We start from the raw sequence: 27,846 nt of genomic DNA on the forward strand, positions 1-27,846 counted from the left end.
ATAAAAGAACTTATCTTTGGCAAACAGAAAGATATATTATTGGCTATATTATTATTTATTTTTTATACCAGGAAAATTGGGCTAATTTCAAGGGATTTTAGCATAGTTTCTATTTTGTCTAGAATTAACTAATTTTTTAATATCTCCTAAAATTTCCTCTAGTTTTTTTTTTCAGACTTGCTCTAAACGTCTAACATATTGCCAGCATTCTTATTGTTCCTTTACTATTGATCATTTCTTTCACGCATAATTGATTAATTTCTGATTATTGGGCAAAGGGCTCTTACAACCCTAAGAAGAAGAAAGGAAGAGATGAAATGACAGACTCAGAGGTATAGGCCAATAAAAATACACAGAAATAGACAAAAAGGAAAGTTCAGCCTTGGCCAGAGAAAAGGACCTTCTCTTCAAAATCAGAAAAATCTCAAGGTCAGTAAGTACAGAAATATTTATATTAATATGTTAAGCTAATATTTATTGAGTATTTATGCTGTGCCATGCACTGTTACCAAACACTTTTCATGTATAAACTCATTCATTCCCCACAATGACCCTGCAAATCAGGTAGAGCATCTTCATCTATCATACGGGAGTAAGAACTGAAGCATGGAACAATTCAATAACATTTCCAAGACCACACAAATAGTTAAGTGCTGGGTCCAAGATTCAAACTCCAGCAGTTGGCTCAGATGCCACTCTCTTTCCATTACTGCCTCTTTAGGAGAGGGGGCAGATCAGACTAAAATTTTCTTGCAAATCAATAATAAAAATAACAAAATCACTAAGTACTTACTAAATAAATGTCTGGCATTGTGCTAAACACTTTCAAACACTGGTATGTTAACTCTTTCAGAACAATCATGCAAAGTATTATTCTTCCCATTTTATAGGTAGAGAAACCAAGGCTTAGAGAGATTAAACAATTATGAACAAAATCACATAGTGCATGGCAGAGCCAAGATTCAAATTCAGATCTGAATAACTCCAAAGTCAATACACTTAATTATGCAACAATGGAAATTGATGAACTTTCAGGTGAGGATCTGAATTATAATTCAAAGACTAGAAGAATAGACAAGCATGAAAGGCCAGTCACTGTGACAGTTGCTTTTACATCATTATTTCAGTTTATCTCAGTTATTAACCTTTTGTTAAGGATTAGCTCTCACTTCTGAAAATTTTGGATCAAATTAGGTATTATTCTTGTCTAGGAAAAATGAGACTTAGTGACTCTTAAAAATCAATACAATTACTTTTAAAAAGAGGCGTAGGATGATTGAGTCAGAAGGCCTACATCCTAGTTTCCACTCTGAAAATAAAAAGCAATACATTATTGGTCAAGTTGTTTACTTTCTGGGCTCAGTTTTTTCATCTAGAAAGTGACACAGATTGGCCTGAATGATATTCTAAAAAAGATCAACTTCTTGGCGATTCCTGGAATGTATGGTTCAAGGGGAAAGCAATTCCTGGCTTCTGGTGGTTCGCAAATGCAAAATCACTCAGCTCACAGAGTGAGACACCATAAAAGGAACTTTCATTTGTTTTTTATCATTATCTCCCTTTTATTTTTACTCACATGCCCACTTTCCCACTTGGAGTCCTACTCACCAGCTGGCACTGGGGTGGCACACTCCTCCCAAGAGAAGCAGGGTGTCATTTAAATCAGGCTATTCAGTCCTGACCAGTGTGGCTCCGTTGATTGAGCATCGTCCAATGCTGGTTCAATTCCCGGTCAGAGCACATGCCCAGGTTGGACTCCATCCCTGGTCAGGGTGTGTGCAGGAGGCAGCCGATCAATGTTTCTCCCTCTTTCCTTCTCCCTCCCTCTCTATAAAAGAATAAAATCATATTTTTATAAATAAACAAACATATTTTTATAAATAAATAAATAGATCAGACTGTCCACTGGCACTGTTTTCCAGACTTTCCGCTTTCTCGTATCTGACCCCCATTCGCCTTCCTTGATTGTTCCTCCCCAGTTTCCTCTGTAGATTCAGGCATTCAGCAAGTACTTATGTGCTCACAGGGTGTGTCTAACAAAGGCTCTTCCTCCCCTGTTTGTTTCTTTTAATCAATGAACAAAATAAACAAACAAATTGAAAGGGACTCATAGACACAGAGAGCAAACTGGTGGTTGCCAGAAGGGAGGGGGTTTGAGGGACTGAGTGAAAGAGGTGAAGGGATTAAGAATTACAAATTGGTAGTTGCAGAATAGTTCTGGGATGTAAAGTACAGCATAGGGAATATAGTCAATAATATTGTAATAACTATGTATGGTGCCAAGTGGGCACTAGAAATATCAGGGGGACCACTTTGTAAAGTATATGATTGTCTAACCACTATGCTGTACACCTGAAACCAATACAAAAGAATATTGAAAGTAAGTTGTAATTGCAAAAGAAAAAACGCAATAAAAGTCATGTTTAAACATGTATTCAATCTATGGGTCCTCAGGACTCTCCCCTGTTTTCCAACCCAGAAGGTCTATGGTGAGGCTTTGAGAATCCTTTTGTTTTGTTTTCACAAATGCAATAGTGTTCTTATTACCAGGCCATTTTTGGAAAGACTGATGTAAAGCATATAGAAAAAAATCAGGCATTGTGAATATGATGCCAGGAGGTTTAATATTATAAAACCTTAAGAAGCTTATAATCTATTTGGGGAAACTGGATCCATGTATGTAAAACAATGGTTGTCAATACAAGGTGGGATAAATAAGTGCTAAATGAGCGCATTGGATGATGTAAGTGCACAAGAGCAGAATAAGTTTAGGAAGAAGCAGCTCTGGGCAGGCTCAGAAGACTTGGATTATGCCGCTGAAGGCACAAAGGATCTGAGCACGTGTGGAAAGCGTGGAGAGGGGAGTGGCGTGGAATGGCAAAAATGTCAGAGAACAGGGAGTCCAACTGGAGCAAAGGAAATGCAGAACAGAAGTTGATGAGATCAAACCAATCTTGTCGGAATGGGGAGCCATTCAAGGTGTCTGAGCTGAAGAAGCCACTGATGAAACAATGTTTTTAGCTGGTGAATTGGTTTATGACATTCATCAGAGGCTCAGAGGTTCTCACCTGAGGCCTTGTTGAACTAAAACTGTTGGGCCCCACCAGGGAAGTTTCTAGTCCAGGAGATCTGGGAAGAAGCTGGAGAATCTGCATTTCCAACCAGTTCCCAATTGATGCTGATACTGCTGGCCCAGGAACCATACGTTGAGAGCCACCGCTGGACATGATGAATTAAACACAACAGAGTGAGGTGGGGATGGCTGAGGGCCACGGCGATGGTTTAAAAATAGGAGTGAAAGAATAGGCAGGAATCATGAAAGCAATTGCTGTGTAGTTGGAATATGTATGGGAAAAGAAGAAAAAAAGGGAGACAAAATTAGAGTTCAAATCTGTAGTGGACTGAAATGGCAAAAAGGGAAAAAAAAGGAGCATGTCGCATGTAGAGCCATCTTAATTATCGGAAGGCCAAAATCTGTCTTCATCCTTATGAGTTGCTGCCTGAGTTGAACCATTCTTGCTTTGTTCCACATTGCCTCTAGTCCTAGAAGGTCAAGCAGTGAGGACAAGCTGGTGAGGACAAATGAATGCAGAGATTTACAGCAGTTCGAGGAAAGTGCTCTAAGCACTCGCCGGGTAGATTGGGTAAGTAGTGATGCACAATGTCTTCCAACCTGACCTGACCCATTTAGCAAGCTTGTCCCTGGCTGAGCCCCGTAGCTTTTTCAAGTCAGTCATTTCTACAGACAGACACCCAAACCAGAAATTCCTGCTTAAAAAACTGGAACCAGTTTTGTCCCTGGCACTCTACACACAGCTGGAGGCAGTGAACCTTGACTCACTAGGCCTCCAGCTGCCAAGCTTCTGGGATAGGCAGCGCCCTCAGTACGTCTCCCCCTTACCACCAGAGGGCGCCTTCCAGACCTCTGAAGAATTTGGGCCAGTAAGAGAGTGTGGAAGGGGAGTCTCCAGCCTGGGATGGGGAGAATATCTGGTTATGACAGTCAGACCTTGGGAAATCCCTGCCAGAGAAAGGAGCCAGCAGAGACAGCAACAGAGTGGGGAAGGACAGCACTCCTTGCATCCCACCCTAACTGGCCTCCCGAAGCTGTGGGCATGCACAGGCACAATGCTTGTCCCTCCTGTCTTGTCAACACTTCCATGCATTTGCTCTACCATGCATGGTATCAGCAAGAACTAGAAAGTCAATGCCAGGACATCTGGGCTAGAGCCAAGAATATGAAACTTCCCCCTCATAACATAGGAAGAGAAGAAACAGAAATAAGCACCTGGAGGGCAGGGGCTTCCATTTACTTCCTTTACTTGAACACAGAAATACTTCTGGGACCATGTATCATGTTATGCCTCTGTACAAAGGCAAAGCCCTCATTCTATATGTAACCCTCCCTGTCAGTCAAGAGCATGTCTGGAAAAGGTCTGCCTCTGTGAACACCCTCCATTCCTAAAATCCCAGTGCTGCAAGCTAGGTCACTTAAAACTGTGATACCCGTAACAGACATCTCATTTTGTCTAGCACACTATGGGCTACATCAGTCTGCTGGGCTAGCAGTTTGTTAATATGCTAATATTGTTTCTCTGTAAGAAATACTTCATAATGCTCTCTTTCCAGCAAAAAATAAGCACTTTGTATTCATGTATTCAAGTGCTAACTATAAAGTAGACATTATATTAGGCACTGGGAACAGTGAACAAAACCCATAAAAAGGTTTCCATTCTGGCAACTGGTAGTAAAACATAAAGTATAGAGACTGTTATAAGGATAAATCCTATAAAAATAAACCAAAGGAGAGTATGGAGTACAGGGAGTAGTGGGAATATGATTTTAAATATGCTAAGGCCTCATTAGGAAAATGACATTTGAACAAACACAAGATGAGGAAACAAGCCTAATGACTATTCGGAAAAAAGATTCTAGAAGAGGGAATGGTAAACCCAAGGGCCATAAGGCAGGAGTGTGCCTAACATGTGCAAGAGATGGCAGCATTCAGCAGGAAAGGCCCATCGGCAGGGACTTGAGCATTTAATCTCCATCTGATGGGACTCAGTTGGAAGGCATTGAGCAGAGGAGCAAAGTGCTTCTGAGATTCTTCTCCAGGGTAAAGCCATCTAGTCCACCATTGCTCCATGAACAATTATTACCCATATACTTTTTTAAAAGAGGATATTATATCCTTGGACTAAGTGGAGACTCTGCAACAGAGTTTGAGCTGGATCCTCTGTTCCACATAATTGAATGCCAACCGTGTTCCTGCCTCACTTAATTCTTGCAGTGAGAATGCAAACAACCATCTACCATCTCCTACTCCTTACCTCACCTGTGCCTACTGGGACCTTTCTGACCTAATTGTCAAATATGCTAATTTAACGTATTTCTAATAACATAGCATGTAAAATAATTCCATATATATGTGTGTGTGTGTATATACATATATATATATATATGCCTCTACAAACACTGTAACACAAAAAACATTATGTATTACTTTATTAGCAACTAATTAATGTAATTAGTAATACATTTTCCTCTTCAATACAATACAGGTTCTTTGTAGAGGTCAAAGTGGAAAAGTTGAGCCAAAAGGAAGAAAAGAAACAGGAAGGGAGAATAACCATTGAGAGCATCCCACGGTTTTAACTATTTTAGGAAAGTAGCATTAAAAACCACTAAAATGGCATGGCAAGAAAAAAAAAGCATATGTACTTTTATTCTCTCTACTCAGTATTCCTAGGGGGCCTGAACTATAGGGTTAGAACCCCTGATTGAAGCAATGTTAAGAAAGCAGTATCTTCTTTCAAATTTTAATTAGTGCTGTTCACCTTATACTTTGAGCTCTCTTCTCTAGACACAAGAGCATTACATAAAAACCATGTACCTTATTTAACCAATGAATTGTGAGAAGAGTGTTACTCTCAAACAGCAATTTTAAGTGATGGTGTATAATTTATCACGCTTCCCCTTTCTGTCTGCCAGGACAAGCAGATAGTGGGGTACCAGGTAGCCTGGATTCAAGAGTGAGGTCAACCCAGAGCAGCTGTACTTCTCTCTCCCCCATACACATTAGTGAGAAATAGTATTTGGTTGTTTAAAGCTTTAGATGTCTTTTAGGCTTGCTTGTTACTATGGCTGGAGTCTGGGAAAGAAGAAATAAAACTCTTGTATGCAGATAACATAAATATATATGTAGAAAATCCAACAGAATTTACTAAATTCTCCCATAATCCAATTTTTATTAAGAATTTTGTGTCAGGCCAATACATTTGCTTGAAGAAAATAATTTGACAACTTTAACATTTTAGTGTCATTTTATACTACAAAGCTTTATTTACACAGTTCTTCAGAATATATTTCAGTTGTCCAACCATTGTTCCAAGTGTGAAATGATATCAAATAGGTTAGATTTATAGAAAAGCATAACACAGAAAACAATTCTATAATTAAATATATAGTGCCACTAGTGGTTATTATCTTTTGTTTTCTTTTGAAAATAATCCACTGAATTTTTCTGCCAATAACATTTCACACTGAAGCTGTCTTCAAGAGCAGATTTCCACAGAATCAAAAATATGACAGTCCAATGTACTGTGCAGGTGATATTTGACAGTTTCTGAGTAGCTGCAAATCATTGCTTTTCCCCCTTTTTTTCAAAAGTCTTGGATGATGAAGAGGAATCATGACTTTGATCACTACTATAGTGCTCATACAAAGTCTGAAATTAAAAACACAAATCTGTTTTATAACTTAAAAGTCAACATATTATCAGATTAATAGAGACAACTCATCTTTTTAATATGTAATAAATTTCTCTTATTCTTATAATTAGGAAATTATTTTACAAATGGTTGGAAATAATTAAGAATTTTAACACGTAGCTTGGCCTAAATATCAGCTATGAGATGCAGCTCAATTTCTCTATATGAGAAGTGAACCATACTATTAATAAGCATATTTGTGCATCTTCAAGGCCATCTTGATCTTACTTTTTCTCAAATAAAGACAGTCTTAGATAAATTCCTATATTTTAAAATACACTCAACAGGAAATATACTTTCCAATAATATTTAAACTAATAAACAGAAGACATTTAAAAAATCATATAAATTATCTTAAGTATAATTAGCTATGTTAAAATCTATTATTTTTTAAAAGGGTTTAAGGCCAAGCCAACATCTAATTTATGAAGATGGTATCTTTACCATCAAGGAACACATAACCTTTTTGATAAAGGTAACTAATCCACCTCAATTTCATTTATAGAAGGCTTTAGACAACACAATGGTAGAAATTTAATATGGAGATATGAAATATAGAACAAAATTACAAATCAAACTTTGTCTAATGTTAATTTCTGAAGCCACTGATTAAGCCATCTTCACTTGAGAAAATTTAAGAAAAAATTTACCTTATATCATACAAATGCAAAGTAGTGAGTAAATAGTTAATTCCTCCAGTAATGTGTCCAACTTCTTAACATCTTTGATTGGCTTTACCATAGCCTAGAGCAAAAAGCTCCCATAATTGTATAATAATGTTATAATTGAAATATGTAATTAGTAATTGCTTGGTAACTAAACAAGTTGGTCAATAAGCACACATAAGGTTCTAGAAATGATCAGGTGTTTGATGGCAGTCAGATAAAAAATGATGGTATAGATATAAACAGGCCTTGGGAAACGGAAAGGTTTGAGACTTTTTTTTTGAGAAATGTACTGACTGCTACATGCATCTTCACATAAGTCATTATATGTGACAAATACCGTGATTATTCTGAGATTATTTAAGAAAAACATTGGGTAGAAGAAATGAATTCAAAAGCTGTTAAGAATTGTATTGGTTTAAGACAAATTCCTCATTAAATTTATTCCAGTTGAGACTTGACAGCAATCATTTGATTGCACTTTATATGACAATCCACTTTCAGTTATGCTATCTACACAATAAGAATGTAAACCAAATAAATCTATACGTCAAAAGCACATGTTAAGTATCTAAATATAGATAAATACTATTTCATAGTTGATCTGATGATTGGACTTTTATTTGAATTACCCATTTAAGTACTTAACGCACTAAACTATATAAAACAATTAACATTAATGTAGATAGAAAATAGAAATATTTACTTTAGCAGCTTTCAAAATAGAATTAGGAGAATTCAGACTAACAAGTTGGCCCAGAACATGTTTCATTTCTTCAGAGGCTTTCTTATGGCTACCTGTAAAAACATATAATTGATAATACACTGGTACCAATAAGAAAAATATAACTTCATATATAAACACATTTGTTAAATAGTATAATAACTGGCATTCTTGTAATTTATCACTGATCATAGCCCCTTACCTAAGATAAGTAAAAATATATGCCAGCAAGTAAAGAAAGGCGATTTCATTTATTTTAGTATTTAGCTTAAAAAAAGAAGTTTTCTTGCCCTGGCCAGTCTGGCTCAGATGGTTGGAGTTTCGTTCAATACACAGAAAGGTTGCGGGTTTGATTCCTGGTCAGGGCACATATCCAGGCTATGGGTTCAACCCCATTTGGGGCATGAGGAGGTAACTGATTGATGTTTCTCTCTCATAGTGATGTTTTTTCCTCTCTCGCTCTCCCTCTCCCTTCCTCTCTCTAAAATCAATAAAAACATCCTTGAGTGAGGATTAGAAAGAAAAAAAAAAGAATCAGGTAATACATTGATTTTTAAAGAAGTACCTGGATGAGTTTGAATATCAACATATGGATGCGCCAGAAGCTCAGCAATGGATATCCTCTTTTTAGGGTCCCTTATTAAACAACACTATAAAATAGATTATTATTATTTTTTTAAACAAAGCAAGTTCTCTTACATAATATTGATAAAATATTTTTTTTTCAGATTGAATCGTATTGCAGAGGTTGCTTTCGAGATAGCCTACTCAGAAATGAGATTATTTCACATCACATTTTGCAAAATCCCCAAGTATTTATTTTAAAACTAACATCCTCAAAGTGAACATAACATGCCTTATAAAGCAAATTCAATCAGCAATTTCTTTCAATGGACCAGTTATAGCTAAGTCACTTAGATAATTCCAATAATTTTAGGAAACAATTAAGTCCAGTTGACCATTGAACAGCATGGGTTTCAACTGTGTGGTCCACTTTTTCAATAAAAACTATAAATATATGTTATTCCTTGATTTTCTTAATAACATTTTCTTTTCTCTAGCTTACTTTATTGTAAGAATACAGCATATAATACATATAGCATACAAAACATGTCAACCAACTCTTTATGTTATCATTAAGGCTTCTGGTCAACAGTAGGCTATTACTTGTTACATTTTTTGGGAAGTCAAAACATATGCAATTTTTGACTAGGGGGGATGGGCACTCCTAACCTCCAGGTTGTTTAGGGTTAACTATATATAATATATTGTTCTTCTATATCCATATATTATTAACGTTACCTTTAACACATCTTGAAGATCTTTCTCTGGAATATCAGGAAATTCGATTTCATGATTAGGGTCAATTATGGCATGTAATTTAGAAATCTGATTAATTATATGCTGAAATGGTGTTTTCCCATAAGTCATATAGTACAAAATGCATCCCAAAGACCAAACATCACTTTTGGGGCTTATCTAAGTAAAGAAACAAACAAACAAAACAAAAGAAAACAACAGAAATAAGTTGCCATTATTCTAATATAAAATTAAATGTAGAATATTATACTCACACATATATATCCGAATGCTCAAAATCATAACTAAAACTAAATTAAAGTTTAAGTACTATATTTTGTTTACATGACAAAACAGGTTTTTCTAGTTTTAATTATAATTGGTTATTTTACCAAGAGATGAGCTCCACTTCAAATCTTTCAACAAACTCATAATTAAAATATTTCAACTAAAACAAAATACTACAATCTTGTCAGTTTATGAAAATACAAAATTAAAAAATTTAACTGCAAAATTTAAATTTACTTGTTTTTCCCAAAGTTATTGAGTTGTAATAAATTATTTATAATACATTTTTATATAAACTTATAATATGGATAGATTTTTAAAAGGTTATTTAAGTTGAGCTATCTTAAACTCAAGACAAACTATAGAGCCACGCTGAGCTGAGCTTGAATCACTAGCTGGTAATTCTATGCATCTGTTTCCTCACTTCTTAAAATAGAAATAATAAAAGTACCCTGTTGGGCATTAAACAATATAGCTATGAGATATGAATAAGCATATAGAATAGTTTCTGGTTATAAGTACTTAATAAATATTACTTATTACATGTTCTTTGTATTAAATATCTCATTAGAAATAATGTGATATTATAACATAATTATCCTTTTTACATTACTAAAAATATAAATAACAATCTATACTAATAATAAACATATATGTAAATTGACTGTCCCTCTGTGACGCCCAAGCCAATCAGGAGTATGCAAATTGATCCGACAAAGATGATGGGCCTGTTAGCAGCGTGCACACACACCGGCATCGAGTAGCCGGGGTCCCAGGGACACCACTGGAGTGTCTGGTCCTGTCAGCCTGGCCTCGTGGGGTGGCTGAAGTTCCCAGTCCTTTTGGTTTCTACAGCCCCTGGACTGGAAGCGGAAACCAAGAGTGCAGGGAGCACCAGGAATTCTGGGAATTGTAGTTCTGGTGGCAGCCCCTGGACTGGAAGCAGAAGCCCAGAGTGCAGGGAGCACCAGGAATTCTGGGAATTGTAGTTCTGGTGGCAGCCCCTGGACTGGAAGCAGAAGCCCAGAGTGCAGGGAGCACCAGAAATGCTGGGAAACGTAGTTCTGGTGGCACATGGATCTCCTAGACCCGTGGTTGGCAAACTGTGGCTCGCAAGCCACATGCGGCTCTTTGGCCCCTTGAGTGTGGCTCTTCCACAAAATACCACATGCGGGCACGCACGTACAGTGCGATTGAAACTTCATGGCCCATGTGCAGAAGTCGGTATTTTGTGGAAGAGCCACACTCAAGGGGCCAAAGAGCTGCATGTGGCTCGCGAGCCGTAGTTTGCCGACCACTGTCCTAGACAGTAGAACAAAGTGAGCCTGGAGCAAGTTACTGTTGCGGGTGGGGGATGGAGGGAAAGCAAAGGTGAGAGACATAAGTCAGAGTGTTGAGGAAAAATTAAAAGGAAGATATCCTGCAACTTCTAGGAAATCTCTACCAATGGAGCAAAGAAAAAAAAAAAGACCTCTGTTATTCTGTGAGCACAAAGCCAAACTGGGCTGGGGTCTCAGACAATTCGCTCATATGATTGCAAAGACAGACAGAAACTCCCGAATTGGAGAGGGCTCCCCTGAAGGCTCCCAGATTGGCGAGGGTGCAGGTCAGGCTGAGGGACCCACCCCCCTTGCACGAATTTCATGCACTGGGCCCCTAGTGGATATAATAAATGAGAATGGATAAATTCCTCTTTTAAAAATATATACTCAAATATACATGAAAACAAAAAGATTGATCTAAACCAAATGACACAGAAAGATGAAAGGAAAAATGGCTAGAAATTGACATATATAACCAAATGCAAAACAGGTGAAAAAACAAAAACAGAAGAAAGCAGACAGCAATGTTAATATTAGAATAAGAGAACATGGCAAAATGTCTTTAACAGAAGAAACACTTTCTATAGTCATAAAAAGCACAATCAACTAAGAAGGCATGATAGTTATGAACATCTATGCAGTGAAACCACATTTAATAGAACCAAATTAAGCAGAAACTATAAAATTATTTTGGGGAGGGGCAGAGATATTAATATGCCTTTCAGAAGATGACAGATAAAACAGACCACATTATCTGAATAAACATTCAGAAAACTAAGTATTAACTAAAAAATAACCTCCTTTTCCTCTAACCACCTGGAAATTAAGTCAACTTCTAATTTAATTACAGATTTAAAAGGATATCAGATAATGGGAAAATGGCAGTGGCAGCATAGTTTTGCAGTCTCTACAAATCCCCAGCTAAGGTGGACAAAGTAGCAGCAAAACCATGAACATAGAAACTATTTATAACAAAACCAGGTGAAAAACTATACCCAGGAATGCCAGAATATAAGTGAATGGAGACAAACCACCAACAGCCACAAGTCCTGCACAGCAATATACCTGAGATCTTAAAACAGAAGCCTCCATATAGACAACAGATGTTCACTGGAAAGCAATGTGAGACAGAGCTAGATTGGGAGGAGTTTTGAGCTCTTCAATAGCAGGAATAAACTCACATGTTGGGATAAAAATTTATCTTCTTTACAGAATCACTAAGGCCATGGGAAAACAGCAGGTGATTCAACTGAATTGATATTTACCAATATATATTAAAGCACTGGGTTGACAACTGAAAAATTCTGAATTTTGAATGTAATTCAATATAAATTTTATTCTAAAGTAAAAAAGAATAAAATAATTTTAAAACTAAAATTACAAATTTTAGGAATTAATGAAAATAAGAAACACCAGAGTAAAACCTATAAATAGAAGCAAAAGTAAAACTCAGTGAAATTCAGTTTTAATATTTTAATTATAAGCAAGAATACTAAGATTAAATGAGCAATTATTTAAATCCAGAAGCTAGAAAAAAATAAACCTAAAGGGATACAAATAAAGATCAAAGTAGAAATTAGAGAGTACATGAGAAAAGTATTAATAAATGAAATCAAGACCTGTTTCTTTAAAGATATTTAGAAGCCACAATTTTTTTGGGGGGGAAGGAAAATATAGTTTAGTAAATAAAAGCACATTTATTGATCAATTATTTTGAACTGGACAATGTACTAAGTGTTTTATATTCTTTCTCATTTAATTCTCAATTATTTTTAAAACAGGTACTGTTTGTAAGCCTGAGTTATAGATGAAGAAACAAGGCAAACTGAGTCGCAAAGACAGTTACTGAAGAGGCAGATCTATGACTTGAACGCAGTCCCTGGACAACAGTGTGAGCTTCCATCCAGTTGGTTACGCTGTCACGGAGAGCCGGTTAGCTTGGCAGCAGAGGCACTGTGGCAGGCGAAATGGGCCCACAAAGGGCACTAGTGAGCGAGCACAAAGCTCCCTGAGGTGGTCAAATAAGATAAGTGGGAAAGTAGCCAGTGGCAGGCCAGGAAAAATCATATACTAGAGTTGTATTTGAAAATGTAGAATTCATAAATGAATAATTGGTTAAGAAATAAAATGTAAGCATCAAAGAGGAAACAACAAAGATTTCAAAGGTTATCAATTCAATGTTATTTAAGGTGTCCAAAGCAGTGCTAATTTAGTCTTTATTTTTTTTCTTTAATGTTAAAACTTAAAAATACCCTAAGTGCATTTCTTGCAGGAGCACAATGTGTGGCATCACATATTAAAAGCACAATATTAAAGAACAATCTCAAATCAATGAAGAAGGGTGAAATTAAATTCCATGACAACCTACTTAAAAAGGCAAGGTCTCTGCAATGGCCTAAAAAGTTTTAGAACATGCCAAAACCGGTTTGGCTCAGTGGATGGAGCGTCGGCCTGTGGACTGAAGGGTCCCAGGTTCGATTCCGGTCAAGGGCATGTACCTGGGTTGCGGGCATATCCCCAGTAGGAGATGTGCAGGAGGCAGCTGATCGATGTTTCTCTCTCATCGATGTTTCTGACTCTCTATCTCTCTCCCTTCCTCTCTGTAAAAAATCAATAAAATATATTTAAAAAAAAAAAAAAAAAAAAAAAAGTTTTAGAACTTAAACAAATAACTTTCAGTTATCTGTTAAGTTTATTCAGAGAATAGAACATTACCCATTAATGTTAGACAAATGACAGATAATGTTTATAGTACCTTTGATTTGGATTTCCCATTCTCTCTTGAGGAAGACATATCTTTGATGGCTTCTGGGGGCATATAATTAACCGTACCAACCTATTTGCCAAATCATAGAAAACACAAATCAATGAAAATACTACATTTTGCTTTCGATTTTTAAAAACATGAATGCCAAATTCTTGGAAACTTAGGTAATTAGATTTCAGTAATATATCTGAAAAGCTTAAACAACCAACAATAATAATAAGACATAAATTTCTTCACAACTCCAGCAAAATAAATGGGGTTCATAGTCAGCAAATTGACTCCTTTCAGAATGCTGAGCTTTTTCTATGATTATGGTGGGCAAGTACCATAAAACTGTCCAGGCTAAAATTATATTAATGGCCATAAACTTAGAAAGAATTGATCAATCACACATTTCTGTGCTGAAATAGACTGAGAATGTTGTTTTATGCTTTTTTTGTATTTTTTTAAATAAACCAACCAACAATGTAGCTTTTCTCCTAGTACTCCCTGGGCCCATGTCCAAACTGAGATTGAATGGGTATCTAAATCATGCACGAATTTTCACAGTTGGATTATGCCAACCTTACACAGCATTCATTTTATTCTAAAATAAATGATTCTGCTTTCAAACATGGAATACTGTATATTTTTAGGGCGTTGGCATAGAAGATATCTTCAAAGCGATTTATAACTAAATGTTCAGTCATATTTTTAATATAAAGGGAAGTGATTGTTCCAAAAAATGTTTGAAGGAAACACTGCTCATCTACTCTACCTACTAGACTACAAAAGTCTAGTTTTACTCCTAGAATTAAAGCAGATCCACATCAGAAATCTGTGTAGTACATAGAACACATCATCTTGGCTCCAAGCAGGATTGTTTTTAGTTATTCTTTGCTGTCATCACTTTAGTTTTTAGGCAACAATTTCTTTAAGTTTGCTATTGCATATCCTATTATAAAAACGCAGTTGAGAACAATATTTACTGTGGTGTTTCCAAAATAAAGGCTCCCTTAAGAATTTTCTTCTTTTTCAAATGTAAGTGATAAGAAAAGCTTTATTTCTCTGGAATAAAATTAAATTATCTTGCTTCATGGACAATAAAAAACATGTAACTGCAACCCTTCTTTGGTTGCTAACAGGAAATTCTGAGACCAAGTTTCAGGTGAATTTTAAATCATGACCAAGATGATTTCCAAGCTAGGTATTACTTACTGCCTTTCTACCTTGACTATAGGAAAATCACCCAAAATGGATGGATATACTTCTACCAGATTTTGACTTTCTATACAAAATCGTATTAGTCATGGCTTTGATTTGTTTTTTATAGTAATAGTATCTATTCTTATAAAAAAGCTTCATATCCTTTGAAGAATGAGGTAGGTAAAAATAAAATCCCCATTAGCAAAATAACACTTCACAAGTGAAAAGGAATTGGGCTCCACTGGGTGGTAACCAACCACTTATTTAGTCTTACCTGAGAATCTTTAACAATACTTGTTGTATCTGGTTGCATTTGGTTTGCAATCCCAAAATCAATTAGCTTTAGCATTCCATCAACTATCAGAAAGTTAGCAGGTTTCAGATCACTGTGAACAATGCCTTCAAAATAAAAATCCTTTGTAATATCAGACAATGTAAAACATACTAAGTATAAAAAAAAATTCAAATCTACTGGCTGTGTTGATTCCTTTAATTACTCAATCAAAATAAATAATCATTTTTAATATATTTTATCAACATATAGCACCTGCTATGTGCCAGGCACTATTATTAGTTTATTGCTTGTATGGAATCATTTAATACATCCATGCTGAGGTAAGTATTATTATTAACCCTATTTTTAGGTGAGTAAACTAAGGCAAAGAGTTTAAATGATTTGTTTGATGTCACAGGTCTAAGTGACAGTGCCATGAGTTGAACCCAGGTGCTCTGGCTTCAGAGTTAATGCTTAACCAGTGTAATTCACCGCCCACTAGGAAGCATTGTAAATTACACTGCCATATAGTCAGACCCCTAATGCTACTGATGCCTCCATCCCTACAGCTTGATCTTGATCACTGATGAGTTATCTTTAACTTACAGGAAGGAAGACATGAAAAGACAAATTACAATTATCTGGGTTAACAGTTTTGTGTGTTTTTTAAAGGATACAGTAAAGGCAGAGAAGCCCTAACAAGAACCAAGTCTAAGTAAAGTAAAAACCAACCAGAAGGTAGGACTAAGAGTTAAAAAACAAAACAACAACAAACTAATTCCCACACAAGGCACAAAATACAAAATGATTAGAATGAGTGAAATAAACATCTCAGATTTTTAGGATGCCTGAATCCAAAGATCTGCTATAATCCAAGTATTTAGAGACCTACAGTTATGACTATGTTGATACTGATAAAGATACATTTAGTATTTATTGATGCATATGTGGGACTTTAGTTCATGCCCTATATTATTTGGTTGACAGTGTTTTAGAGAAATGGTTTTGTCCCTTCATCTTTAAGTAAACTTCCAAAATCGTTATTTTATCTAGTCTAAAGCTGCCAATAACAATAATTTAAAATTAAAGGAGTATGTCTCTAAGAAGACATTATTAATGGATATTTTAACTTTACATAATAAGAGATTTCAAAATACCATGTTGATGAATTGTGTTAACTGCCTCCAACATATTTTTCCAGTAACTCTTGCGTTCCCATGGATCAATGCATTTTTTCTTTTTAAGCCAACTATTAAGATCAATATTTCCACACTCCATTACCATGTAGATGTGCTGGTCTGTGATTTCACTGTCATTAAAAACAAACAAACAAAACAACAACAAAACAATAAATGCTTAGGTTATACTATTAAGATCTACTAGGTACTGATCTCAAGAAGTATAGCAAAAAAAGGTTTTTTTTCCTTTTTTATTGTTTAAAGTATTACAAATAGTAGTATGTATGTCTCCTTTTTTCCCCCCATTGACCTTCCCCTCCCCTCCCCTACCCCCCGACACATGCCCTCACCCCCCCCCTCCCCCTCAGTGTCTTGCATCCATTGGTTATGCTTATATGCATGTATACTAGTCCTTCGGTTGATCTCTTTTTAAATAAAAAAATACTCTTACTAGTCATAAAGTCGAATGATCTTATCACTGTGTTGTTGTAGTTTATTCAAATAAGCGATTTCATTCCGGTAACTATCAACTGTTTGGTGATCTGCTTCTTCTAAGTTAACATACTTTATAGCGTGTATCTGTTTCTTTTCACTCAACACCTGAAATACCTAAATAATAGAACAAAGGGGAAAGTTTAGAATGTACTAACACAATCCTAAACTTATTAGACAGGTTAAGGAATACTGATATGAATTATTAAGTATTTGGCCTTGTTCTGAATACAGAAGAAAAAAAAAACATGTTAGGAGAGTAACAGTCCATTCTCAACTACCTATAACAACGGGCATTCAGTAACTCAAAGGCATAAATCCTAACAAGTTTCTATATCAACATATAAGAGAAGTAATTTAAATTTCATATATGTCATAAGACTCTGTTAAATGCCGTAAACTAGGGAAACAACCTAAGAAAGAAGATATTCAGAAATGTTTAGGAAGACTAAGGGTTATACTAAAGAGTCAATTCATTTCATATATGGTGTTTTTTCCATTGTGCCTGGAGTTGACAATTTCATTCATGAGGTAGAGAATATCTAAAAATATGAGAACAAAGGAAATACATACAAAAAAAGAAACTAATATTATTGAACAATTGCTACTTATGGTACTAATTGTTATCTATCAGTATATTCAGTTGTTAGCTATGACAGTCAATTTCTAAGCAATATTGATAAGGCAGATAATACATTTCAAAAAGTACAAACACTACTCATGTGTCTAATCTGCAGCAGACATGCAACAGGAATGGGGCTTCTAAAACTCAATAACTCAAATACAAAGTGCCAGTGTAAGCAAGGAAAAATTATATTCATTTGCCCCTTTTGACACATTGAAGTAAACATCACTATTTAAAAGTCATTTAACCTTGTTTTCCAGTAGACACTGGCAAGGAAGTGGCTGTCAGGTACAGCTTAGTTACTTACAAAGTATTACTGGGTTTACTTGCACACACACAGCAAATTAGAGGGGGAGGGGCATAAATAGTGATAGGGCCAGAGGCAACAGAAAATAGCAAGAAAAAAGATAAAAGGAATTTTAAAAGAGCATAAAGCCATTTTGTATAAAGTAAACAGCCTTACAAATCTCAGAAAATAGAGTTATCTACTATTCTGGGTTTTCTTTTAAATATATTTTTATTGATTTTGAGAATCATTGATGGGCTGCCTCTTGCACACCCCACTCCGAGGATCGAGCCCACAACCCGGGTATGTGCCCTGACCGGGAATCGAATTGTGATCTCCTGGTTCATAAGTCGACGCTCATCCACTGAGCCACTCTGGCTGGGAATCTACTATTCTGTTTTAACACAATGAATATGTTTTCAGTAGTTCCTACCACACAGGGTTCAAAGGATGACTGAAATGATGTGTTTGGAGTATAGCAAATGTTAGCTGCCACCATTAAAGATAATTAGGACAGAATAAAATGGGCATTTTAAAACATTAAAGTTATCAGGTATATCAGAAAAAAGATTTGCAGGATATTAAAACTATATAATAAGGGGGGAAGGGGTGTGTGGGAAGAGACTGAACAAAAATCGTACACCTATGGATGAGGACAGTGGGGGAGAGGGGTAAGGGGAGAGAGTGGGGTGGGAACCGGGTGGAGGGGAGCTATGGGGGGAAAAAAGAGGAACAACTGTAATAATCTGAACAATAAAGATTTAATTTTAAAAAAATTCTGAGCAAACAAAAACTTTTAAAACAATTTTTTGCACATATGTGTTTTTACTCCCTCTATTGTCCCTGCTCTGGCAAAACTCTTGCCATAACTGATGAGCTGGATTACATAGCCCTTATTTCCATTTCATAGTGTTCGAGTTATAACTTGTCAGTTTTAAGGAAAGTTAATGAAAGAACTAGAAAGGTCAGTGTCTTGACCATTCTTTTTAGCTCCATAACTTTTCTAAATGCTCTTAGTAAGGTGGTCACTGTCTAAACTCTAGAATAAAAATCGCATAAACAGTATTAGTTTCATAAAGCATGTCTTTTTTCCTGAGGCATGTTGATTTTGCCAACTCTATAATTAAATAATAATATTTAACTGCACTAAGAATATATGGGCCAGTCATGGCTTATCACTTTGTCCTTGACTTCCCAAAGCTTACATCTTCATTAAACTCCAAGGAAAAACTGTTTAAACATTGTTAAGCTTATTCTACATCTTCTAAAAACATGCCACTAAATACATACTTCACTTTGACACTCTTAAAATATAGCTTAATAAGTAATAAATATTAACCAAAAAATTTCTATTAAAGCAACTAAATCAGGTAATTCAAATACTAGTATATTGATAAAAATCCACTGTATTATCCCTTAACTCCCATGCCTGAAATATGAGGCAAAGGAAAGAACAAAGACAATGCATACAGAAGAGAAACAAATATTCCTGAACAATTGCTACTTATGGTAATGTACACACACAGCCGTAACCACATCTAATTATTATTAGTCGTTTTAGAAAATTACAGAAAAATTTAAGTTAAACTCAGGCCTTGCTTCATATATCATCCTTAACAACTTACATTAGCAAAACAGCTGAGAAGGGACAGTTCATTCATTCAACAAATACTTCTGTCCTGTTATGTTCTAGGTACTGCATAAATCAAACATCCCTGCGTTGATGGAAGCCACATTCAAGTGAGGACATATAGACAACAAACCAAGTAAATCACAGAACATGCTAGAAGATGAGCTACAGGGGAAAATAAAGCAGAAAGGGGGATTGGAGCTCACCAGCGATTGGAAGTGGGAGTTGCCGTTTTAAAGGATGTGACCAAGGAAGGCCTGAGTGAGAAGACACTTGAGCACAGACGTGAGGATATCTGGAGGAAAATTTACTTACGTTAAAATAGACCAGGAGAGCAAGGGCTGAGTCAGTGAGACTGGTTAGAGGCCACTGTAGTAATCCAGGTGAAAAGATGGAAGTTCTTAGACCAAAGGGATAATAGTGCAGCTAGTGAGAAACAGTCAGATTCTGGAAATGCTTTGAGATAGAACCAACAAGATTTGCTGATTCGCTGGATGTATGCTCGAGAGTAAGTAGAGCTAATGATGACTCCATGTTTTTGGCCTAGCAATTGAAAGAATGGAGTTGCCATTTACTGAAACAGGAAAGACTGTGAATCAAGAGTAATCTTTGGAATATATTAAGGTTTAAATATCTAGTAACCTTATCTAGCACGAAGAGGTGCTGAGCAGTCAAACTGAATATACAAGTCTAGAATTTAAGGAAGAAATCTGAGCTAGAAATAAAAATTTTGGAATTGTCAGCATATACCTAGTATTTAAAACCGTGAGCCTGAATGAGAACGCTAAGGGAGTGAGCCCTGGGACATTGCACCACTGAGATCAGGGACATGAGGAAGACAGAAAAGGAACAGCCAGTTGGAGAGGAAGAAAACTGAGAGCCACGTGAAAAAATAAAAAAGTTTCAATGAAAAAAGAAAAAGCAACTATCCCAAATAACCCCAAATCAGAGCTAAGAATTAGATTTGGCATAAATATGGAGCTCATTGGTAATTTTGATAATTATTTTGGTGGAGTCATAAAAGTAAAAACCTGACTTATGTGAATTTAAGAGAACAGAATGAGAAAAATTAAGGAAGTAAGTTAAAGACAACTCTTTTGAGATACCCTCCATCCAGATAATTAGAATCATAGAAATTCAGAACTAAGATAAATTTAGGAAACGATCTATCAATTCCAGAAACTCATTAGTTAACTAAACTCTGTTTCTAAAACGAAAAACTCAAAACAAAGCAAGATCCATTAGTCAAAAACCTTGAACCATCCTAAGCATATTAGTCATTTATATCAGGGTATTGACTGACTTCTAAAAACATTCTTTCGTGTTAATACATAGCTGTTGTTTGCCACCCCTAAGTCAATGTTAATGTTATTTAGAGAAGAAAACTGGAGGGAAGAGCAGGGTATTGGAATTAAGAGATGGGTTTAAAGAGATATGTCATTTGTTGGGAGGAGGAAATGGGAGCCGGGGATGGGAAGAATTTTTTGGCTCAAGGGTAATATGGGGCCCCAGAAGTGAAGAAACAGAGAGACCAAAAACGTAAAAAGCCAAAGAAAGGAAAATTTAAAATATTACATATATCTTTGCAATTAAATGTTTTCAAATACTGGGGGCAGATACTTACCTTACTTGAACCTCCACTTCCTATCTGCTTCAAAATGGAATAAATTCTTCCTTTAACTGAAATACAATCGCTTGCGGAAGAAGATGCTGAAATCTAAATTAAAATACGTAAAGATGTGAAGGTTAAAAGAATATGCCTGAGAAACTAGCTTTCATTTAATGTAGTGAAATGCTTCTAATTTTGAAATGATTTTAAATCTTAAGTAATTAGATATTAGTAACAATTATTTTAAAAAGGAAATTTACATACTTTAGTCAAAAAAATAAACTTACTAAATTAATATGCAAACTTCCAAGGTCCATCTTGCCTTTACTTCTTAACATAAGTAGAAGATTTAAAGGGGGGAATGGGGAGTGGAGAACCACTTAATGTTCAATACACAAACTCATAAGCTATCAGTTTCTTCTTTCTTACCTATTCCTTTTTCTTACACAAACCTCTTTACTTACATACATATACATATAAATGCACAAATTTTCCCATTTGGCATTACACTGTAAAGAAGCAATATGCTAAAGTGCTAAGAGTCAATCTGACAAATGCAAAGATCAGCAATGCCTCCTTTTTGCTGAAGAATGTTCAAGTTATTTAATTTTAACATCAGCACCATCCTCAGCAAACTTTCAACTGATCTACTCTACAACTGGCCCTTCTTCCCTTCTCTTATACCAGAGCTCTCTGGGGGCCTATAAATGCTTTGAACAGATGGAGTGGTATGAGAGGACTTAGTCTGAGCTGACAAGGAAGCTGAAGACACAGAGCACCCAATTAGCTGGTTAAACAAGTTGAAACAAGGTCTAAATAAATCTCAATTTAACTAAGTCCTGCTTTAGATCACAAATGGTAGAATCTCTCTCGTATAACCTCTTTCTACATTAATATAAAATACTAGAGGCCCAGTGCATGAAATTCATGCATTTGGGGGGCGGGGGGGGGAGTCCCTCAGCCTGGCCTGCACCCTCTCGCAGTCGGACATCTTTAGCACAGCTGTGGAGGTGGGAAGCTCCTGCCACTGCCGCTGCACTCGCCAGCCGTCAGTCCAGTTCAGGAATTCTGGCTTAGCAGCACTCCCCCTGTGGGAGTGCACTGACCACCAGGGGGCAGCTCCTGCGTTGAATGTCTGCCCCCTGGTGGTCAGTGCGCATCACAGCGACCTGTCATTCCACTGCTCAGTTGATTTGCATATTAGCCTTTTATTATATAAAAGGAGGATTAGGATTCTAATTTCTTTATCCTCTAGTGTTGAAAGACACTGGTGAGTCATGATTTATGTTTTCTGTAAGAAAGTATTAGGCTTTGAAATACATATCTATCATCTTTCATTAAGTTGTGATTTTATAAAGATACTTCACTATGGCCAAACCCCTTTTCTTCTGGAGCTCCCTCTCATACTTAAACTGAACATTTCTGAGAGGGAAGAAGCAGTTCAATTCATTTTCCCCTAACAGCTGACAATTTTATTTTGTTGTTATTGTTTTTTATAATAAAGTTTTTCTGACTTATTTCTAATTTAATACTAATGTGAAGTTCAGTTTCCTACACAGGACATTCCACATTCCCCTTAGTTTTTCCTCCTCACTGTCACCAAAGTAGTTGTTTTAAAATGCAAATAAGTTCACTTCCCTGCTCCAACCAGTTCCAACTGCTTCCTGTCCTTCATGGGGTAAAACTTCAAGGGCCCAACAGGACACTAAGGATCACCCATCACCCCTGTTCCTCCTGAACTCCAGCCACATTCTGGCCTCTTTTCAGTTTCCTCCTGAAACTGAACTCTTCTAGAAGCCTCCCAGCCCCTTCACTTGGTCATGTTTGACAAGCCCTTAAGACTTTCCCTAACTACTAGATGCTGTAAAAATAAAATCTTTGAAAAATAAAATAAACTAAAATCTTTGAAATGGATCATACCTTAACATATACCATCATAGATAAAGCTTATCAAACCTGTAAATTCTGAAGTGGAGTAACAGGTATTTGTTGCTGGTGCTGCTGGAAATAGGCAGGTGGGCCATAGGGTGTTGACCACTGACAAGCAGGTGGAAAGTCATTCTTTATAACTGGAGTCCTAAAACTAAGAAAGATAAATTTTAAAAAACAAGATTCCGACTCAGTTTTTGTGTGTGATTTTAAAGGTGAATATAAACGTAAATGTGTTACATCAAACAGAATCAAAGTCAGTTTTCATAATATAGCTGAATTATTTATCCTAGACACATCATTAGAAATTTTATTTTGGGGGAATTCTTTCTGAATTGCAAAATAAGTAAGATGGCATTTAAAATACGGAGTTGGGTTTATCCTATAAAAATTTAGCCAAGGTAAAGGTCAGCCTGTAGCTGATCATAGAGTTTATGAGTGCTTTTTAACATTAATGTTCTACAACAGCCTGCCATAAACAAATGAAAGCCAATTACATCAGAGAAGTTTGGCTTTTGAGCTGAAAGCCATTCAGTTTGCATTTGTGCTTTGCTTGTCTTACTCACTATTGCATCCTCAGTACCTAGAATGGTGTTTGGCACAAAGAGGTCTGCAAATATTTGTTGACAACTAAATAATCTAATTTCACAAGAAATAACCACATCACTATCATAGTTAACAATCATTCTTTAAAATATACTAAGTATAATAAAATGCGATAATATATAGCAGAACTGTATTAAATAGGTAGGAGACTAGGTTCTAAGTACTCTAAGGCCAGCTCTAATTAACATCAAAGATGATATTATGCAGATGAAAAGCAAAAGGTACCATTAAGTTATCCTGTAATAAGACATTAAAAATATAGCCACTAATTTAAGAATATGATGTGTCACATCCTTTTATTTCCTTTCTTTGAATGCCATTAATTTGCTTTTGTAATATCTCCAAGTTTCCTAACAGCACTATCCAATTTCTTTACTCATCCCTCATTCCTATCCACTCAAGTCTTAACCTTCGAACACTCCCAGAACCATGTGACCTGTAAAACCAACCCCTCTCAGAAACTATCACATTCCAATTAACACCTCCTTTGCTATAAAGTGTATCCACCCTTTATCCACTCTAAGAATGTGACCTTTAAATATCTCTCTCAATTAGAGAGGTATCCATGTGGCAATGCATGATTATCAAGTTCTGCATACTTAGAGTAGTTATAGGTTGCAGGTACAGACTACAGTATGACAGGGACCTTCACAACAATCCTTAAAAATATATTATAGCCATCTTTCCCTCCCCTTTTACAGGTAAAAAAAAAAGAATGATGCTAAAAAAATATGAATTTTAAAAGTCTTAAAGACAGCAGGATTCAACTCCAGATCTATTTGGCCCCAAAGCCCATGCTATTTCTACTATACCAAGCTAAGAGTCAAAAGTAATTACCAGCTCATGTAATCCTCCAAGGCCCTGCTACTGGGTGTCTGACAAACAGATTTTCGGTCAGTCCATTTTGGTACTGTTATTGGCGAGGACTGCTTTGAAACTAAAGAGGCAGGTTGCTCAAAAGTGGTTTGTTTCTGTTAAACCGAAAGAAAAAAGAAATCACTTCTAAAATAAAATAAAATCATACAAAAAGCATGCTAAAATAGGTAGACATATGTATTACAGCCTTTCGATAACTTTTTAATATGGTGTTTTCCACTCTAAATTCTGAAGCCTGTTATATTTTGCTCAAAGGTATTACAAGTCAAGGGAAGGTACACAGTTTTGTTTAACAAAACAAGATCTAATATCCTCTACCATCAGGTGTATTATAACAAGTATTGAAATTTTATAATCTAAATAAGTACCCTGCCGTTCTCCTAAAAACTACTCTTTCTCTAATCAATAAAATCACACTCCCCACTTTATGTCTGGGGGCAAAATAGCCAAATAGTAATTATTTATCAAATTCTGAAAGAGCACACACTTACCTTCTCCCGCATAAGAAACATGTATTTACCTCCTACAAATCCCAAAGCAATGATAAATGACCATCCTCTACAGCAGAGATGGGCAAATTATAACCTGCAGGCTGAATCTGCCTGCTGCCTGTTTTTGTAAATAAAGTTTTATTGGAACACAGCTATGCCCACTTGTTTACATATTGCCTAAGGTTGTTTTCATGCTATAGAGGCAGACTTGAGTAATTACAAGTGACCATCTGGTCTACAAAGCATACTAACCTTTTACAGAAGTTTGCCAACCCCTGATCAACAGCATCTCAACCAAATAGAGAATCACATTTTGTTTGAACATTATTAACTGTGTACTCACTACTGTCTAAAGCAGTGATGGCGAACCTTTTGAGCTTGGCATGTCAGCATTTTGAAAAACCCTAACTTGCCGAAACCGGTTTGGCTCAGTGGATAGAGCGCCGGCCTGCGGACTGAAAGGTCCCAGGTTCGATTCCGGTCAAGGGCATGTACCTGGGTTGTGGGCACATCGATGTTTCTCTCTCATCGATGTTTCTAACTCTCTATCCCTCTCCCTTCCTCTATGTAAAAAATCAATAAAATATATTTTTTTTTAAAAAAGAAAAACCCTAACTTAACTCTGGTGCCGTGTCACATATAGAATTTTTTTGATATTTGCAACCATTGTAAAACAAAGACTTATATTTTTGATATTTATTTTATATATTAAAATGCCATTTAACAAAGAAAAATCAACCAAAATAATGAGTTCACGTGTCACCTCTGACACACGTGTCATAGGTTCGCCATCACTGGTCTAGAGAGATTCACTTCAATTTGGGGTTATAGTTATTAGGAAGCCTTCACAGATGTTTAGATTAAGTCAGCTTCTCTATTATAATTTTTAACCTACTGGTTCACATTATGCTCTTGAGAGCCACAGTGCATAAATCTCTTCTACTCTCTGTCCTTTAAGTTTGAAAATAGCTAGCATGGCCACTGTATCTCTTTTCCTGGATAAATTTTCCATTTCATTTAAGATTTTCTAAAATATATATTTGAATTAGTGGTCAGGGTGGTAGTGAGAAACTGATGGTACTGGAAAGGAGAATGTAAATATAAGTCATAGAGTGGGATGTTTGCATTTGAGATTTTGGAGATCAGAACTAAGGATATAGGGAATGGGTAGCTAATTAAAATTAAGACAATGGTCATGAAGGAGGAAGAAGTTATAAATTTGAAAGCCAGCTGTAGAAACTAGTGACATATAGTTATAGAAACCAACAACAAAAAGATGACAGTTGTTGGTTTGAAGTAGATAAAAGTGATCCACAGCCTAATCTGTTTAAGGAATGATGGGGAATCCCCAGATTGTTCAGAGATGACAGCAATCAGCAAGGAACAGGTTGGTGTATCCAGAAGGCAGAGCCTCAACAGGGCAAGACAGAGAAGAAATGACGTGGACATAGCAACAAGTAATTTGTAGCTCTCAGGTAAATTGCCTATTTTCTTTTTTTATCCTATGTGGTTCAGTGGGGTTTTTTGTGTGTTTTTCTAAATCTTCAGCAAGGACATATTTACTGAGAAAGAGAAACATCGATTGGTTACCTCCTACATGCATCCTGGTCAGGGATCGAACCTTCAACCTAGGTATGTGCCCTGACAAGTAATCAAACCTGCAACCTTTTTGGTGTACGGGACGATGCTCAACCAACTGAGCCACCCGGCTGGGGCGGTTCAGTGGTTTTTAATATATTCACAAGAGTGTGCAATATCACCACTATTAATCACATACCATTTTTAGTGTCCTAAGAAGAAACTCAGTATCCATTAGCATTCACACCCATTCTCCACACCTCCCAGTCTTAATGTCCAATCTATTAACCTATTTTCTATCTCTATGGATTTGCCTATTCTGAATATTTCTTATAAATGGGATCACATAATATAAGGGTTCTTACACTTAGCATATTTTCAAGGTTCATCCATGTTATAGCATTTTTCAGTATTTCATTATTTTTTATTAATGAATAATAAAAAATTAATAAAATTAGAATATCACATTTTGTTTACCAATCTCTAATTCATGGATATTTGGGTTATTTCCACTTTTTGGTAATTATGACTAAAGCTGCTATGAACATTCATGTACAAGTTTTTCTGTGATTATATATTTTCCGTTTTCTTAAGTATATACCTAGGAGTAGTACTGTCGGATCATACGGTAACTTTATGTTTAACCTTTTGAGGAACTGCCATACCACTTTCCAAGTGACTGCACCATTTTATATTCTCACCAGTAGTGTAGGAGGGTTCCATATCTTCATCAACACTTGTCACTGTCTCTTTTTAATTATAGCCATCTTAGTGGTATACAGTGGTATCTCATTGTGGTTTTAATTTTTATTTCCCTAATGACAAATAAATGGTTTTGAGTTCCTTTACCAAACTAGAGGTTGTGGGTTCAATCCCGATCAGGATGCACATGGGAGGCAGCCAATCAATATTTTTCTCTCACATAGATGTTCTTTTCTCTCTCTAAAATCTATAAAAACAAAAACATATCCTTGGATGAGGATTAAGCAAAAATAAGTGGAACAACAAATAGATGCTCCCCCCAACCCCCCCGCCTCTCTCTTCCTCCCTTCCTCTCGATAAATCAATAAATAAAAAATATGTATATATTGGAAGTCCTAGCCAGAGCAACTAGGCAAGAATTAAAATGCATCAAATCAGAAAGGAAAAAATAAAACTGTCACTATTTGAAAGTGACATGATATTAAATATAGAAAACCCTAAAGACTCTACCAAAAGACTGTTAGAACTAACAAATTCAGTAAAGTTTCAA

At 36.0% G+C, this 27,846-nt stretch overlaps 1 protein-coding gene across 2 annotated transcripts in view; it reads right to left on the reverse strand.

Moving 5' to 3' along the window:
- Positions 1 to 6,228: 6,228 nt before the first annotated feature.
- Positions 6,229 to 27,846, reverse strand: part of TTK (TTK protein kinase) — a 45,503-nt gene continuing 23,885 nt past the window's right edge. For both annotated transcript variants that reach the window (XM_036317901.1, XM_036317900.1), the window contains exons 12-22: positions 24,487 to 24,620; positions 23,071 to 23,197; positions 21,130 to 21,222; positions 16,924 to 17,081; positions 16,452 to 16,603; positions 15,295 to 15,419; positions 13,824 to 13,904; positions 9,462 to 9,638; positions 8,725 to 8,809; positions 8,142 to 8,233; positions 6,229 to 6,727 (exon numbers count right to left, since the gene is read on the reverse strand). In XM_036317901.1, coding sequence (XP_036173794.1) covers positions 6,641 to 6,727; positions 8,142 to 8,233; positions 8,725 to 8,809; positions 9,462 to 9,638; positions 13,824 to 13,904; positions 15,295 to 15,419; positions 16,452 to 16,603; positions 16,924 to 17,081; positions 21,130 to 21,222; positions 23,071 to 23,197; positions 24,487 to 24,620 — 1,311 coding nt within the window. In that variant the 3' untranslated portion in view covers positions 6,229 to 6,640. The remainder of the gene's footprint in view (positions 6,728 to 8,141; positions 8,234 to 8,724; positions 8,810 to 9,461; positions 9,639 to 13,823; positions 13,905 to 15,294; positions 15,420 to 16,451; positions 16,604 to 16,923; positions 17,082 to 21,129; positions 21,223 to 23,070; positions 23,198 to 24,486; positions 24,621 to 27,846) is intronic.

Source organism: Myotis myotis, unplaced genomic scaffold (genome assembly GCF_014108235.1).
Source record: "Myotis myotis isolate mMyoMyo1 unplaced genomic scaffold, mMyoMyo1.p scaffold_m19_p_7, whole genome shotgun sequence".
NCBI lineage: Eukaryota > Metazoa > Chordata > Mammalia > Chiroptera > Vespertilionidae > Myotis > Myotis myotis.